The sequence below is a fragment of the Lynx rufus genome, unplaced genomic scaffold, assembly GCF_022079265.1.
Source record: "Lynx rufus isolate CCGP_SWC_20201006 ecotype Redwood Valley unplaced genomic scaffold, mLynRuf1.p SCAF_26, whole genome shotgun sequence".
In the NCBI taxonomy this organism is placed as follows: Eukaryota; Metazoa; Chordata; class Mammalia; order Carnivora; family Felidae; genus Lynx; species Lynx rufus.
Genome location: NW_025814841.1, coordinates 1,269,352 through 1,288,074, shown reverse-complemented (window position 1 = coordinate 1,288,074; position 18,723 = coordinate 1,269,352). Strand labels below are relative to the sequence as shown.

At 38.8% G+C, this 18,723-nt stretch overlaps 1 protein-coding gene across 7 annotated transcripts in view; it reads left to right on the top strand.

Moving 5' to 3' along the window:
- Positions 1-18,723, top strand: part of OXR1 (oxidation resistance 1) — a 367,305-nt gene that overhangs the window by 278,975 nt on the left and 69,607 nt on the right. For 2 of the 7 annotated variants that reach the window (XM_047089010.1, XM_047089008.1), the window contains exon 1: positions 12,191-12,471. The exons of 2 other annotated variants lie outside the window; for them this stretch is intronic. In XM_047089010.1, coding sequence (XP_046944966.1) covers positions 12,273-12,471 — 199 coding nt within the window. In that variant the 5' untranslated portion in view covers positions 12,191-12,272. Of the gene's footprint in view, positions 1-12,177; positions 12,472-12,816; positions 15,510-16,021; positions 16,307-18,723 lie in introns of those variants that run through there. 3 more of the 7 variants (XM_047089014.1, XM_047089013.1, XM_047089011.1) reach the window with 3 other exon arrangements.

The following is an 18,723-nucleotide window of genomic DNA, read 5'->3' as shown; positions in this document are numbered from 1 at the left end:
TTGTATGGACAAAAGGCAAAGGTGAAAACAGCATTCAGCATTTGTTTTGCCGCGAGCTTTTACAGAGGCACTAGATCCCCCAGCAGGGAGAGCGGCCCGCCAAGCTCCTTTCCAGGGAGCTACACTTAGCATCTCAGCATCAAGCCACGGTAGCTTCAAACTGTGTCTGTGAGCATCTGTGCTTTATCTTGATTTATTTTGTGCATCCATTGGCAGGATGCATCCTAAGATATCAGCAAAGCCAGAGAGGTTATATTTTTGGTTATTCTGGGAATGCTCAAAATTTTTCCCATATAAATTAATGGTAATTTTTTTTTTCCTTTACACCATTTAAGACTTATGAAAGTTTTCATAGGAATGCTCTACTTAAAAAAATTTTTTTTTAACATTTATTTATTTTTGAGACAGAGAGAGACAGAGCATGAACGGGGGAGGGTCAGAGAGAGAGGGAGACACAGAATCTGAAACAGGCTCCAGGCTCTGAGCTGTCAGCACAGAGCCCGACACAGGGCTCGAACTCGCGGACCGTGAGATCATGACCTGAGCTGAAGTCGGACGCTCAACCGACTGAGCCACCCAGGCGCCCCAGGAATGCTCTACTTTTTGATAGTGGGTGGGACCAATATTAATTTGGCATGTGTGATCAAGATAAATGTAAAGTAAGCATTTGCAATACCCTTGTATCAGTCAAGGTAGGCTAAGCTTATGCTACCAAATGAACTTCCAGACCTGGGGGGCTTGCTGTAGTAAGTGTCTATTTCTTGATCTATTTCTTGCCCATATCACATGTCCAGTTCAGGTTGAGGTTAGGGAGGAGGAGTTCTGATCCACTGAGTTTCTCAGGGATCTAGGCTGTTGCAGATGGCGTCACCATCTAGTAGCTGTATCCTTGGTTGCTGAGGCAGGGGCAAAGGAGTCTGGAGTGCAAAACATTTCCTACATTTTAGACAGAGGGTGTTCTTTACACATGTGAGGATAAAACACCTACGTCACTTCTGCTCAGTATTTGCCAGAACTAGTCTTATGTATGGCCTTATTTTAGAAGTTAATGTGCGATTCTCATGAGCTAAATATGCAGAAGCACCTGGAAGAACTACAGAGGAGCAAATCTCAAACATGGCTCATAACCAAGAAATTTACATGGCTCATAATCAAAAAATGTAGCCTCCTGAGCCCCACCCCACAACCCTGGAACCCAGCACGAGGGGATATAGTTGGGAAATTTGCATTTTGAAAAAGGTTTCACAGCTGATTCTCATTATCAACAGGAAGCTGCTGCTGTGAACAAGGGGTGTTTTTAAAGTTGAGGAAAAACAATTCGATCTGTGGATTTAAGATTGCCCTGGCTGCAGGTGTTGGAGTTGGATTCAAGAGGAGAAACTAGAAGCTGGGATTTCATGTCACACAACATACAGAGCAAACATAAATATATGTGTTTATATATCATGCAGTGTGTTAGCAGGACCAGCTCAGAGCCTAAAAACACTGTTTTAAAATTTCTCTTTATGTTTTAAGAATTTCCTCCCAGAAGATCAGTAGGGTAGACCAAAGAGGCCAGCCAACCAGTCTGTCACCTCACTTAATAAATGGTTTGCATGCCACTGCTGTTGATGCTGTTGGTTGTATAGAGCTGGCTCTTACACTGCTGTCTGCTGCTTTCTGAGAAAAGCAAGATTTAAGAGTAGATCTGCCATGGGAGAAAATAGCCAGTGCATGATTCTTTTGAAGATTAAGCCTATCTAGTCAGTGCTGGATCATTTAAAGATTGACCATCCAAGTTTGGGTTTCTCTTCCTATATGCTGCCAGAATTTTGGCTAGTTCACCTGGCATTATTAGCATCTCTCCCGAATGCTATTTGGGATGGGGAAATGGGGAGTCAGGAAATCCCCATACACTTTGGGAAGAGGAGTAGGTTCTCTTCTTTCAAATAATATGCTCAGCATTTATCAGTTTGCTGTTTGTGTACCATGACTGAAATAAGTGGAATATTGATATGAATGAACTTGGCATTGCTGCCTAGCACTTTCTTTAAGAGAGATGGATGAACTTGTAGGCAGGTTCTCTTTTTTTTTTTTTTTAAATGTTTATTTATTTTTGAGAGAGAGAGACAGAGCACAAGTGGGGGAGGGGCAGAGAGAGGAGGAGACACAGAATCCAAAGCAGGATCCAGGCTCCGAGCTGTCAGCACAGAGTCCAATGCGGGGCTCGAACTCACAGACAGGGAGATCATGACCTGAAGTCCAAAGTCGGATGCTCAATCGACTGAGCCACCCAGGTGCCCCAAAGGCAGGTTCTCTTTTTAATGCCATACTTTGTTTTTTCTTGTATTGATAGAGCCCAAGGTTCAGTTTTCCTCCATCAATAGCAAAAAAAGACAAAACAAAACTACCTAGTTAGCAGCTGTAAGTTGAAGCTGGAAATTAGCATTTTGGCCAATTGGCATAAAAGTAATAACTAACAACAGGTTTAGGTTTCTCCCAAATTATTTTGCTCTTTCTTTTTGTTTTTGCATTTACATTCTTCTAATACATTAAAAAAATACAAAGAGAGGGAAGTTATTTCTAATACATTGTAACCTAAAACCACTCCAAAATATAACTGTTATCTAACTTTAAAATATTTAATATTGGGGCGCCTGGGTGGCGCAGTCGGTTGAGCGTCCGACTTCAGCCAGGTCACGATCTCGCGGTCCGTGAGTTCGAGCCCCGCGTCAGGCTGATGGCTCGGAGCCTGGAGCCTGTTTCTGATTCTGTGTCTCCCTCTCTCTCTGCCCCTCCCCCGTTCATGCTCTGTCTCTCTCTGTCCCAAAAATAAATAAACGTTGAAAAAAAAATTTTTTTTAATATTTAATATTAATAACTAAAATTAATACATTAAAATAAAGCATTTAACATACTACATATCCACATGTTTCACTTATCAGCTTTGTGGATTAAGAACATGAAATATCAAAATTCTATTCAATAAACACAAATAAGAAGTTGCAGCAACATATAAAGACCTAATATGGAATTAAAGGTGGATCAAGGGTAGAGAGGAAAAGTCCAGAAAGATAGAGACAAGGAGTAGACTACTTCATGGCTATGCATACAGTCCCACCTGTAGAAATAAACACTCTACTACAATCTCACACAGAGTACAAACAGGAAAAGAAACCTGCAGTGGAAAGAGACTGCAAATACGTATTTGCCTTCATAACATAACATTCCTCTATGGGGATTTTGATTGGCCATTGATCCCAAAGACTTTTAAAGCCTTGTAAGTTTCTACAAATTTGGTTATAAATGGTAATATCTCTTGGTATTTTTTCAAAGAGCTAAGTGAAATTGATCCAAGAGTCAGAAGCTGCCACATTCCAGGTATGGAATATTTGGAGCTGAAATTACATAATTATAATCTTTGATTATAGTCCTCAAATAATTATATGGCAAGTTGATGTGAGTTACTGTGACTTAAGTTTCAGTTATAATTTTCAATGATGTTATTCCTAGGTCCTTGCTTGATTTGATTACCTACATATGTTTTTGTTTGTTTGTTTGTTTTCTGACTAGTGTAGTAGTTAACACGTTTTAGATAGTTTTCAAATTGAGCAAAAGTTACTTGGTTTTTAGTAGGATTTGTAATGATTATATTCAGGATTGGCATCTATTAGAGGGGAATTTGTTTTTAATCAATAGTAAGTTCTTTCCTATTCTGTTAAATTAAGTCTTTATCAAATGCTTTTTATTGTTTTGATCAAGGTTGTATCCAAACAACCTTCTCTTCCTTTCTGTGGTAATTTTGACACAGGTGCTTCTCATATGATAGGAAGTTTGAATGCTAGTGAAACCCTTTTAGTGGAGAAAGAAGCACTAAGGGGGAACCAATTTGGCTATCCACTAAGTTAGGCTTTAGGTTTACTAGCAGATGCAGATATACTAAGTGAATAGTAAATTCATTCCTTTGTTTCTTAACACTTACAAAACCTATTTGTTTAGTGTCAGTCCACTTTATTGATTCTATCAGTGATTCTGTTTATCACATCAGAAATTTGAGTGCTGACATTTCTATCACATAAAACAGTTGCCAGGTACATATCACGTTATCTCCATGAATTAACAACCTGTCCTTGAGAAATAAGGCAAGTTAAAGACTTTCCCAAACAAATAAAAACTGAAGGAGTTCATTACTAAATCTGCCCTAAAAAAAAAAAAAAAAAAAAAAGCCAAAAGGAGTTCTTCAAACTGAAATGTGAAAGGATATTAACTGGTAACACAGAAACATATGAAAATATAAAACACACTGGCAAAGATAATTATATAGTTAAATTCAGAATACTCTGATACTGTAATGTAGTGGTGTATTAATCACTTATCCCTAATAAAAAGGTTAAAGGACAAAAGTATTAAAAATAAGTATGGCTACAATAATTTATTACTGGATTCACATTTTAAAATTGGGATATCATAAATAAAATGAGGGAGGGGTAAAAGTGTAGAGTCTTTACATGCTATTTAAATTAGCAACTTAAAATAATCTGTTATGTTTTATGTGAAACTCATGGTAACCACAAAGCAAAAACCTACAGTAAGATACTCAAAAGATAAAAAGAAGGAAATAAAAACATACCACTATGGAAATCTATCCATTTACAAAGGAAGACAGGAAGAAAGGGACAAAGGAACTAAGTGACAGCCAGAAAACTCTAAGATAGCAACAGTAAGCCTTTACTTATGGAGTCCTTCTTACCTGTTAATTTAAATGTAAATGTTTAAATTCTCCAATCAAAAGGCATGGAGTGACTAAACTGATTTAAAACAAAAAACAAAACAACAAAATGCAAGTATATGCCACCCACAAGAGACTCACATTAGCTACAGGAACAACATAGACTAAAAGTGAAGAGATGGAAAAGGATATTCCCTGCAAATGGAAACCAAAAGAGAGCAAGGGTAGCTATACCTAGAGTAGACAAAATAGACTTTAAGTCAAAAACTGTAATGAGAGACAACGTCCTGACAAAATGACAAAAATGTCAATTCATTAAGAAAATATAATAATCTGGGGCTCCTGGGTGGCTCAGTCGGTTAAGCATCTGACTTTGGCTGAGGTCATGATCTCATGGTTTGTGAGTTTGAGCCCCGCGTCTGGCTCTGTGCCGACAGTTTAGAGCCTGGAGTCTGCTTCAGATTCTGTCTGTCTCCATCTCTCTCTGTTATGCCCCCCCCTTTCCCTCCCTCTCTCAAATGTAAATAAATATGAAAAAAATAAAATATAATAATTAACATAAATGTACCCATACTGAAGTGTCTAAATATATTTTTAAAAATATTAACAGATATGGGGGGTGCCAGGGTAGCTCAATCAGTTGAGCATCTGAATTTTGATTTCAGCTTAGGTCATGATCTCACAGTTCATGGGGGCCTGCTTGGGATCCTCTCTCTTGCTCTCTCTCTGCCCCTCTCCTGCTCATGCAAGTGCGTGTGCTCTCTTTCTCTCTCTCTCTCCAAATAAATAAATAAAAAATATTAAGAGATATGAAGGGAGAAATAGATAACAGTACAGTAATAATAGGGAACTTTGATCTCCCACATTCAACAATGGATGGATCAGCCAGACAGAAAATCAACCAGGAAATATTGGTTTTAAACTATACTTTGAACCACATGGACCTGACAGACATATACAGAACATTCCATCCAACAGCAGCAGAATACACATTCTTCACAAATGCACACGGAACATTCTCCAGGATAGATCATATGGTAGATCACAAAACAAGTCTCAGCAAATTTAAAAGGGTTGAAATTATACAAAATATCTTTCCCAACCACAATTTTATGAAACTAGAAATCAATAACAGGAAGAAAACTGGAGGGAAAAATCATAAATATTTGGAAATTGAACAACACACTCCTGAACAACCAGTGGGGGCCAAAGGGGAAAGCAAAAAGTATCTTGAAACAAAAAAATTGGAATATACAACATACCGAAACTATTAGAACAGCAAAGTCAGTACTAAGAGGGAATTTTATAGAAAAATTTAAGGAAAAGGAAAGATCTCAAATAAATAACCTGATTTTATACCACAAGGAACTAGAAAAAGAACAAACTTAGTTCAAAAGTTGGCAGGAACTAACAAAGATCACAGCAGATAAATGAAATGGAGACCAGAAAATCAATAGAAAAGACAAACTTTTAGTGACAAATTCAAAAGTGACAAACCTTTAGCTGGACTAAGAAAAAAAGAGTAAACAGCTATAAGTAAATTTGGAAATGAAAGAGACACTATAACTGATAACACACAAACATGAAGGTTCTTAAGAGACCCGTAGGAACAATTGTATGCCTAGAATTGGATTACCTGGGAAAAATGGATAAATTCCTAGAAACATACTAAAATTGAATGATGAAGTAGAAAATCTGAGCAGACCAAACATGAGTAAGGGACTGAATCAGTAATCAAAAACATGTCAAAAAACAAAAGCCCAGGACCAGATGGTTTCAATGGAGAGTTCTGTCAAACATTTGAAGAATTAATACCAGTTCTTAAACTTTTCCAAAAAATTGAAGAGGAGGGAACACTCCCAAACTCATTTTATGAGGCCAGCATTACCCTAGTACCAAAGCCAGATAAGGACTCCAAAAGAAAAGAAAACTACAGGATAATATCTCTAATAACTAGAGATGCAAAATTCTTAACAAAATACTAGCAAGCCAAATTCAGTAGCATATTAGAAAGATCATACACCATGATCAAGGGGAATTTAACCCTGAGATGCAAGAATGGTTAAAATATGCAAATCAATAAATGTTATATGCCACATTAATAGAAAGATAAAAATCACACAATCATCACAATAGATGCTGAAAAATAATTGACAAAATTCAGTCTCCCATCATGGCAAAAACTCTCAATAAATTGGGTATGGAAGAAATGTACTTCAACATAATGAAGGCCATATCGAGTCCACAGCTAACAACACCCTCAGTGGTAAAAGATTTTCCTCTAAGATCAGGAAGAAGACAAGGGTGCCTACTCTCACCACTCCTTTCAACATAGTCCTGGAAGTTCTAGCCAGAGCATTTAGGCAAAACAAAGAAATAAAAGTCAATCAAATATGAAAGAAAACTGTCTCTATTTGCAGATGACATGATCTTATAGAAAATCTTAAAGACTCCATGAAGATACTGTTAGTACTAATAAATTTCATAAAGTTGCAGGATATAAATCAATACAGAAAAGCAGTTCCATTCATAGACTAACCATGAACTATCTGAAAAAGAAATAAAGCAAATGATCCCATTTATAACAGCATCAAAAACCATAAAATACTTAGCAATAAATTTACCAAAAAGGTGAAAGATCTCAACTCTGAAAACTATAAGACATTGAGGAAAGAAATTGAAGATCCAATTAAATGGAAAGGTATTCTGTGTTCATGTATTAGAATGATATTGTTAAAATTCCTTTACCACCTAAAGTGTTCTACATTTTCAATACAATCCCTATTAAAGTCCAGTGGCATTTTTCATAAACATAAAACAAACAATCCTAAAATTCATATGGAATTGCAAAGACCCCAAATAGCCAATCCTGAGAAAGAAGAAGAAAACTGGACACATCATACTTCCTGATTTTAAACTATATACAAATCTATAGTAATCAGAACAGTATAGTACTGCCATTAAAACAGACACATAGATCAACAGAACAAAATCAAGGGCCCAGGGGGCACCTGGGTGGCATAGTCAGTTAAGAGTCCAACTCTTGATTTTGGCTCAGGTCATGATCTCATGGTTTGATTGGTGGATTCAAGCCCCATGTAGGGCCCCACACAGGGCTCTGTGCTGACAGCATCAACCCTATCTGGGATTCCCTCTCTCCCTATCTCCCTGTCCCTCTCCCACTCACTCACTCTCTCTCAAAATAAATAAACTTAAAAAAAAATCAAGAGCCCAGAAATAAACCACCCATACATAGTCAACTAATATTTGATAAGGGAGCCAAGAATACTCAATGAACGAAGGACAGTCTCCTTAGTAAATGGTGTTGGGAAAACTGGATATTCATATGCGAAAGAATGAAATTGGATCCCCACCTTAAGTCAGACACACAAAATGACTAGAAATGGATTAATGATGCAAACGTAAAACCTAAAACTGTAAAACTCCCGGTGGGGGGGAACAGGAACAAAGCTCCTTGACATTGGTCTTAGCAATGATGTTTTTGGATATGATACCAAAAGTGCGTGCAACAAAAGCAAAAATAAACCAGTAGGGTATCAAACTAAGAAGCTTCTGCACAGCTAAAGAAACCATAAATAAAATGAAAACCCAACCTAAGGAATGGGAGAAAACCTTTGCAAACCATTTATCTGATAAGGGGTTAATATCCAAATATATAAGGAAGTCATAAAAATCAAGAGCAAAAAATCAAACAATCCAATGCTAAAACAGGCAAACACCTGACCAGACATTTTTCTAAAGAAGACATACAAGTGGCCAACAGGTACACAAAAAGATGTGTAACATCAGTAATCATCAGAAAAATGCAAATCAAAAGCATAGTGAGATAACACCTCACAACAGTGAAAATGACTATGGTCAAAACAATAAGAGATACGAAGTGTTGGCAAGGCTGTTGGACAAAAGGGAAACATGTGCACTACCGGTAGGAATATAAATTAGTACAGCTACTGTGGAAAACAGTATGTAGGTCCCTCAAAAAAATAAAGCTAGAACTATCATATGATCCAGCAATTTCATGTCTGGGTATGCATCTGAAGGAAATGAAATCACCATCTTGAAGAGGTATCTGCACTCACATGTTCACGGGCAGCATTAGACACAATAGCCAGGACATGGAAAAAACCTAAATGTCCATCATTGGATGAATGGATAAAGAAAATGTGATACACACACACACACACACACACACACACACACACACACACACAGGAATATTAGTCATTTAAAAAGAAGGAAATCCTGTCATTTGCAACAACATGGATGGATCTTGAGGGCACTATGTTAAGTGAAACAGAAGTCAAAGAAAGACAAATACTGTATGATCTCACATGTAGAATTGAAAACAGGTGAACTCTTAGAAAGAGAGAGTAGAATAGTGGTCGCAGGGGGATGGGGAGATGGGGGTTGGAGTTAATGGTGAGATGGTGTTCAGATGGTACAAACTTCCAATTTTAAGATGAGTAAGTTCTGAGGATCCAATGTACAGCATGATGACTATAGTTAACAATAGTGTATTATATGCTTGAGTATTACTAAGAGAATAAATCTTCAATATTTCACCACCAAAAATAAAAAAGAATGGTGGGCATTGATGGAGGAAAATGGTGATCATTTTCCAATATATACTTGTAGCAAATCATCATGTTATAGAACTTAAGCTTACAGTATTGTGTATATAGGGAAATGAAACATATATCCATAAAAAAATTTGCACATAGATGTTTATAGCAACATTATACATAATAGCCCAAAACTGAGAATAATCCAAATGCTCATCAGTTTATGGATAAATAAAATTTGATATATCCATCAATGGAATATTATTTGCAATAGAAAGGAATGAAATACTAATATTTGCTATAACATGTATAAGTCTCAGAAACATTATGCTAAGTGATAGAAGTCAGACACCAAACACCAGATATTATATAATTCCATATGTATGAGCTCTATAAAAGGCAAATCCATAAAGACAGATAGTAGATTAGTGGTCATCAACTCCTGGGGGTGGGAATGGGGAGTGACTGCAAATAGGTAAGAGGTTTCTTTTTGGGGGGTGATAGAAATGTTGATAAATTAGATTTTGGTGATGGTTTAACAACCGTGAAACTATACAGCATCCGTTGAATCGTATACTTTTAACAGGTGAATTATATGGTTTGTAAATCATATGTCAATAAAGGTATTTTTAAATGAGGCAAAGGTTTCTGGATGAGGCAAGCATGGTATAAAGAGACTTTTTTTTTAAGGATGGAAAGGATTTATGTGGGTGATCCTGGTGGGATAAAGGGGAAGAAACCAGAGTGGAGAGAGAAAATAATACAAGAGAGAAGTAATAAGGCTGGCAAGTCATAGACAACATAAACCAGACTAAGATCAAGAGTTAATTTGGAGAAGAAACAGCATGTACAGGAGTAATGACTTCCTTCCTTCTGAAGCAAAATAATGGAGATGAGCTTGTTGTAGATGGAAGAGAAAAAAGGAAGAAAAGTGAGAGTATTCATATTGGGTGGCCTATGATTTTACATACAGAAGGCACAGTAACATTTTGTAATGATGAATTTAGTAACTTCAGGGGAATAGCGATGGTTCAGACAACAAATATGAAGAATAAAAAAGCTGATAGACTATATGAATAAAAGGATTTTGGAGACATTAGGGCTTAGTTGTGTTTAAATCAAAATTTGTAAAGCCCATCACGGTTATACATTTTTTCTCCTGCAGTTCTAGGTTTCCATGAAACAGAAGCAGAAAAAATTCATGGGTTAACTGCCTGTACACCTGTATTTGATCTGGTAGAGTACAGGTTCCTGCTAAGGTTGGATGTAAAAGTGCAGATTTAATCAAGTGTAAAATACTCAAACACTATTTTGGATATGATTATCACAAACTAAATGATAAATCTCAAGATGTAAAACATATCTTAGAAAAAGAATTTCAGTTTAGTTCATCAGAATTAGGTTCTGACTTAGGTCATTCCAATGCAATTTTTAAGCTTACTGAGCCTCTGTGAGATTTTACAAGTGGTGCTAAGGGTGGTAATGCTTCCTTATCAAATGGAAATCTCGGAAAAACTAGGAGCCACTTACCATTCCACCACATGGGTCCCATAGGAGGTCCAGAAGGCAGTGCTTTCCCAAGCAGCACCTCTGAACACGTGAATGATTGCTGGATATGCAGATTCCTGGGTCCTTTCTCACAAACACTGAATTACACTCGGGGGGTACAGCCCAAACATTCTGTATTTTTAACCAGGTATAAAGGTGATACTGTTGTTAGAATGAAGTTTTTCCTGTAAGAATTTAATCTGAAAATGGTGATGGTGGGAAAAATATCAATTAGAAAAAGGGAGGAGGGAATCATCTTTATGGTTTGGCAAAAAGCTTAAATTCCTTAAAGATTTTCTGGACTCTATTATTTGCTATGATCAACTCTTCAACCCCTAAGTAATTCAAAACGTTTCTTCACAGACATGAATAAATTGTTAATTCCAAAAAAGAGGGTTTATTTATTTAATGCGTGAGAAAAACTAGAAGTGATATAAACAGATGTGAACGGAAGAGAATAACCAGATCCCACAGGAAACGTAGTAAATGTGTCAAAAGTCATTGCTCCTTCTTTGCCTAAAGGAGGATAAGGTTGCACACTGAAGCCCTTAATTACCTTGCTTTAAAGGACCAGATTCATGGAATGTCAAACTAGCATCAGTTCATAATGCTACAACGAACTTAACACGTGACTATTAATGCCTTATTCTACGATTATAGTCTCATAATGCTTCCTAAGAAGCATTTTCTCTAGGTTGGTTTTACTTTAACTATGACTGAAATTTTATGTTAAAATTAACCTTCCCTCCTTCCTGTCTACCCCCACCCCGCCCCCCCACCAATTACAAGCTGCAAAAGTTTCAAGTGAATTGTTTCCCTCCTCTTTACACCCCCCCACCCCCCACGCAAACTTTTTGACATGGCCCTCCTACGTTCCCAAACTCTGTGCAACTCCAGCAAAGACTCCCCTGGGCCATTTTGACCGTTTCTATCCCTAGCTCAGCCCTAGGGCCCTAAGGCTCACCCTCCTCCCCTTTCCCAAGCCGTCCTGAAAGTCCGGTCGAGTCCGGACGGGGCGGGGCGGGGCAGGGCGGGGCAGGCCTACTCCATTTGGGCCGAACGGCGGGGGGGGGGGGGGTGGAGGAGCAGATAGAACCGGTCTGGCTTGCTTAAAAGCTGCGGGCTTTTCGTCCCTGCGTCTGGTCCAGTGAGAATGCACTTACTTCACAAGTTAGGATCTACCTGACTTGGCGTTTGGAAGCCACAAGAAAAACTTTTCAAAACTTTTGTGAGCTTCTGCTCCCCCCGATGCGTAGTTTCCTGATGGTCCGCCCCCAGGCCAAGCTGGGGCAGCCCCCTCCCCCTCCCCGCCTCCCGTGAGGCGCGCGGAGCCACCGCCCCCGGGTCGGGTCGCAGGGGCGGGCAGGCGCGCACCCAGTGGCTGCCGCTGCCGCAGAAACCGCCGGCCTCCTCGGCCCCTGCCCCGCGGCGGCATGGACTACCTGACCACTTTCACGGGGAAGAGCGGGCGCCTTCTGCGGGGCACGGCCAACCGCCTGTGGGGCTTCGGCGGTGGCGGCGAAGCCCGGCAGGTGCGCTTCGAGGATTACCTGAGGGAGCCCGCCCAGGGGGACCCCGGGTGCGGGTCCCCGCCCCACCGGCCCCCGGCGCCGTCCAGCCCGGAGGGACCTGGTGAGCCCAGCCTTCCTTCGCCTCCCGCGCGGCCGACCCGGGCTGGGGGCTGAGGGTGGGGGCGGCGGTCAGGGCTCGGGGTGGGCGTGCGCGGCCCCGGCTGGCGCCGGACGCGAACTGAGCGGGCGGGGGTCGCGCGGCCGGGCGTTGGCAGGTGTGCCCGGGCGGGAGGCAGGGAGGGGGCGAGGAGGGAAGGACTCGCCCCGCTCCGGGGACGGAAGACTTTCTGTGTGCGTCGTAGCTTTTCCTGCTCTGCTCTTCCTGCTTTCTTCACCTGACTCGGCTGTGCTTACCCCGCCAAGCGTTTCGAGGGTACGAGCCATCCTTCTTGCCCTCCCGCTGGGAGGGGACTACGGCACCAATTACCCTGCCGGTGTTTTTCGTCTTTGAGATGGCTAAGAACGCCGTGCCTGGCTTGGTTTTGGTTTGAGTCAGTGTTTTTATTTGATATTTGTCAACTGTTAGGATTCACTTCAGCACTTCTAATAGCTTTGGAAGAGAAAACGCGTAATTGACACCGGAACCTAAGTTGATTTTTGTGTCCTGTACTTTGAAAGGCTGCGTGCGTGTTGTCTTGAGATGGCAGAACTTAGAAACTTTTTCTTCCCAGTGACCACTTGTACCCGCTCTTAGGTTAGTTTTCTTTCGTCATAATGGCTTCGTGCCGTTCTTTCAAGAAAAAAAAAAAAAAAAGGTCACGGAGGCACAATATTGATGCCTTATGGAATTTTAAAAAGCGCTCCCTGCAGAGGTATTGCGTATGGTTAACTTGCCCCAGTGTCATTGGCCTCCTCTAAGTTAATAAATAAAGTGGCAGGCCTCTCCTAATTATTTGCATTTTGTTTTTGTTAGTTGTTTTAATATGCACTTTGCTGTTAGGAGAGTAAACTTAGGAACACTTGAGAGTTTAGAGTAGACAGAGGAACTCAGTATAAAATCTGTCCACACTCCACATTCTGCTGTTCGTTTTAAAGCAGTGAAAAGGTGGACACATCTATAGATCTGTGGGTATAGGTGTGTAAGTGAAGCTTGGAAGAAATTTGAATATTAAAATCTTAATTTTAGCATGGCCCCTTTGAATATTTTTTTTTCTCACTTTACATAACCTATCTTTAGAATTCCTGTTTATGGAATTAGAAAACACAGAAGGGGCTACTTTATTTGTGCTTTGAAGAGTGTTAACCAGATGCAGAATTCTAAAGGTGGGACCAAGGATGAGGACTGAAATTTTAAAATGTTTGAAAATGAGCCTTTAGTTGCCTAGTTGAAAACAGTTGATATGTGACCAACCTCTAGATGGATGGAGAATTCAGAAATATGTGGTGGAACTTAAGCAGGAAGGAATATGATAGGTATTTTTAATGAGCCTAAACATATATATCTGATTGATTCATTGGAAAACATTTATTGAGCAGACTGCTATAGCTGACACTCTCCTTCAGAGCTGCAGTTTCAAAATTCCTCTTGTATTGAGGCTGCCTTATCAACTCATGGCACATTGTTTAATATTTATGGTGCCCCCAGATCTCTGACACAAGTTGGCGAGGCCTTGTGATGTCCCAGTTATGACCACAGTTAGGTGGGCAGGTATGCCTGTCATTAACTTGCTGAAAGAATTTGTAAATTTCACTTAATCTCTTTGGGCCTATATTTTCTTGTTTGTAAATGAAGCTGATGAAATGATTCTCAAGGTTCTCAATTTCAGAGCTCTTTTTCATTTAGAACACAACTAGTGAAAATGACTGGTGGTAAAGCTAGAAAATAGCATTTGGGTATAAAAACATTGTGGATCTATGAAGTTATGCCTACGGGGTTCTGAAGGCAGTCCAAGAAATAAGTGCCCCAGGAATAATTTGAACATCATTTTTAGAGTAAGTTTAGTTCCCTAGATTGACTCCTTTTGAGAGGCAACACATGTATACACAGGTAAAAAAAAAAAAAAAATAGGTTGTGCTTTATTAGTTTCTGCTTAGCCTTGCTTAAAATGAGAACTCTCTTTTTTTGCAGCTGCCTACTCCCAATGAAGTTCGGATATAGGGTGTTTTATTTTCTGTGGTGTGTGTGTGTGTGTGTGTGTGTGAGAATGAGTGTCAGTCTGAAGGTTTTCTTTTGCCCTTACTGTTTGTGATTGCCTTTATTTCAGATGTTTATAATAGCTGCCTAAGGTTCCTTTTGTCTCTCACCCTTCGTTCAGTTCTTTAAAGTCTCCTATGTACTATAGCAGTATTTCTTGTACAGACCCCTTGTAGATTGGATGTACTTCGGGACCCCGTTTGTTGTTAGTGATCTTGCCGCATTTCGTGTTCAGTTGATAAAATCAGCTATGTTGGTAAAATAGCATTCCTGTTGACATATTAAGGATGAACTAGATAAAATTTTGGTTGAAAATTCTTGATTTTACTCTTTTCTGTAAACAAACTACTTACTGGACTGTTCGTGTTACTGATGCCTTTACTCCTTTCCTAGGTGGCTGCCTTTGCTCTTACTAGCTTTTAGTGTTTTCTGACTCCCAACATTATATAGTTGCCCCCAAGAAAACCATAATTGGGGTTGGACACATTAAGGAGCTTATCACACCACTGCTATAGTTAATAACAGTTTGAAAGAAACATGTTGCAATTCTTGTTTTTACCTAAAGAGTCAATTATGACTTGATTCAAGAAAAATTTTTGGACCTTGAGTATTGCTCTTGTTTGGGAGTATGACCATAAGCCTATACTATGAAGCCTTTGAAAATATTCACTTTACTAGATCATATGGTTATAAATAAGTGTAAATAAGATTTATCAAGTTTAAGTCTCAGTTTATTGTGATACAGTTATTACCACAAACTACCCTGCTATGTCAACTTTTCCCACTTGGTGACAGTATACTTTAAATACATCTCAGTCCTGTTTAAATTTTATTTTCATTTTTTAGCAGTTAAAACGCTTATATTTTAGGAGGAAACAGCAACAAGCATAAAACTGCCAAGAACATTGGGGCGGCCACTAGCGAATATTTTATTTAATCCTAACAATAACAAGTCTGCAAGCTAGGTGGGTACTGCTATCCTATTTTCCTGATGAAAAACGCAGCCAGACAGAGAAGTAAGGGATGGAGACTCTAGAATCCATTTGAATGTTATCTTTGAGTATATTTCTAAGAGTTATAGCTTTCTTAGGGGGAAAAAATGTGAGAAGAACATAGAGCTCTATCATGTATGATGTTAAATTAAGACAAGTTAAATTAGTTAAAGGCTAGGATGGATTGTCATTGAAGCTTCTTTACGATAGATAATTTAAATGAGTTGAAAAAGCAAAATCCAATGAAGATGTTAGAAAACTTAGATATATTTTAGGTTGGAAATTGCAGATGCAGATTATGTATAAGAGTTAGAGGGGCGCCTGGGTGGCGCAGTCGGTTAAGCGTCCGACTTCAGCCAGGTCACGATCTCGCGGTCCGTGAGTTCGAGCCCCGCGTCAGGCTCTGGGCTGATGGCTCAGAGCCTGGAGCCTGTTTCCGATTCTGTGTCTCCCTCTCTCTCTGCCCCTCCCCCGTTCATGCTCTGTCTCTCTCTGTCCCAAAAATAAATAAACGTTGAAAAAAAAAATTTAAAAGAGTTAGATAATAGTTTATCTTGAACCTGTAAAAGACCAAGTGCCTCTAAAAGATTTGGAGGGCCACTTGTTACAGTGACTATTTAAAAAACAAAACAAAACTCATAGTGTTGGTCAATGGAAGAGGGTGACCCTAGATGTCTGTACTTAGTCTCATTTCTTAAGGTGGGAACTGTGGGAGAGAGAAGAACCTCACCTTGATACACAATCTCAACCTGCTCTGATGGTAACTGATGGTAAGTTTGAGCTCATAATATCGTTTCCTTCTCAAGTACGAGGTAGATTTCCCTATTTTAGAATTGCTGCTCATCTCACGGGATCACTGGAAGTCTTGTATTACCTGTTTCAGGACAAAACTGCCTCTGAATATTTGAGGCTATAGTAAAGCAATGATTCTCAGACTTTAGTGTGTGTCAGAATCACCTGAAAATCTTGTTAAAACAAAAATGAGGGGCCCCTTCCCCAGAATATCTGATGTAGTAGTAGTGCTTGTGGGTTGGGCCCCATAATTCACATTTCTAACACTTTACCAAGTAATGCTGGTGCTGCTGTTCTTAGGACCACACTTAGAGAATTGCTATTTTCCTTAAGGGATCTTTTATCCATGATAAGGTTAGAAGTAAATATAGGAATGATAAAATTTATTAAATGTTTAGTTTTAGTATTTTTGTATTAAGTTTAGGAATAATCAGTGTACTTGGTCTTCAAAATATTGTGTTTCAGAGAATTAGGCCTTATTAAAGTGAATACAAATTAGTTTTGTAAATACTATTTAAAGTGAGTATTTGTGTAATTGTTTTATAAATTGAGAGGCGCAAGTATTTGGCTAAATTTAGAAACCATGAGAATATTTAGAGCTTAATGTTAATTATATTTAGAACTTTATTCTAATGTATTTACGTACAGCTCTTAGAAGGTTTACTTGTTAGAGGCAATTAAAGTGTTTAAAATAGAATATAGTAAATTTATACATGCAGTTTATGGATGTGAGAATATTTAATTACCCAAGTTTATAATAGGATTATTGAGTTTGTTTTCTCTTGGAGTTGATCAGCTATCAAAAGCACCTGGAAAGTGTGTTAAAAGTTACCAGATTCTCAAATAAAATGCATTTTATAGACGAAGACTTAAAGGAAAACTAGGTTTTTATATTTGTACTTCAGTAAATCAAACATTAATTAAAAAGTAAAGTACTGTGTTATTAATGAAGTAGTTTTTTCTGTTTATAAAGACTCTCTTCTTGGTCACCAACAAACTTACATTAAGAGACTCTTGATAAATTTTATTGTACCAGAAAGGGGCATGTTTTAAGGTTGAATTCATGTGTTAGAGAAAGGCCAAAAATTTGCCTTTGTTTTCTAACATTCAGTGAAAAAAGGGAAATGTGATCAGACATAAATTAGTGTCCCTAAAATAAAGATAAAACTGTTGCTAAGATAGGAAGGAGAAACACAAACTAAATTTCTAATTTCACTTAATTTAAAATAGCCACATGTGCCTTACTGCTATCATATTGGATAATGCAGAAATAGAATCTAGAATCTTCCTGAGTGCAGTTCCTTACTAGTCACATTTGAGTGCTCAATAGTCACATTTGTTAGTGCCTACTAAAATGGATAACGTGGGGCGCCTGGGTGGCGCAGTCGGTTAAGTGTCCGACTTCAGCCAGGTCACGATCTCGCGGTCCGTGAGTTCGAGCCCCGCGTCGGGCTCTGGGCTGATGGTTCGGAGCCTGGAGCCTGTTTCCGATTCTGTGTCTCCCTCTCTCTCTGCCCCTCCCCCGTTCATGCTCTGTCTCTCTCTGTCCCAAAAATAAATAAACGTTGAAAAAAAAAATTTTTTTTAAAATGGATAACGTAAGTATAGAACATTTCCATCATTGCTGAAAATTCCATTCACTGCAGGAATATCACTATTCCTGATAGAATGACAAAAAATTCTCATGGAACTCTAATATATCAAAAAGTATCCTTACCATCTTTACAGTAAATAGAGCTTCTGATTTCAAAAAGCTACTTTTTAACACCATCCTTTAGTGTGATTCAGTGGTATAACAACAAAATGCAAGTAATAAAAGCAGTTCTTACAGGGCCAATGCAGTTAAACCAAATATGCAGTTACCAGGTAGTATATCTTAACTCAGGGGTAACTGCTAGATTATAAACTACAGATTTTTACGTAGTGAAGACTCTAGATTTTAGATTTTTTAGAGCAGTGCTGCTCAATAGAACTTTCTGCAGCGATGGAAATATTTGGTATTTGTGTTATCTGTTATGGTAGCCACTAGGCAAATGTAGCTATTGAGAACTTGAAATGTGACTAGTGGGGAACTGAATTGAGGAATTTGGATTCTAGATTCTATATCTGCATTGCCCATTATGGTAGCAGTCAGGCACATGGGGCTATTGTAGTTTAAATTAAGTGAAATTAAAAATTTAGTGGTCAGCCCCACTTCCCACATTTTCAGCACTTCAAAGCCTCAAGGCTGGTGGCTACCAGACTGGGTAATGCAGATATAAACTATTTCTATCATTGCAGAAAGATTCACTGGGAAGCACTCTTCTTAGAGCAATGGGACTCAATCCTGACTGCACATTAGAATGCCCTTAGTAGATTTTTTAAAATTCTGATGGTAAGGCTCCACTTTTAGCAT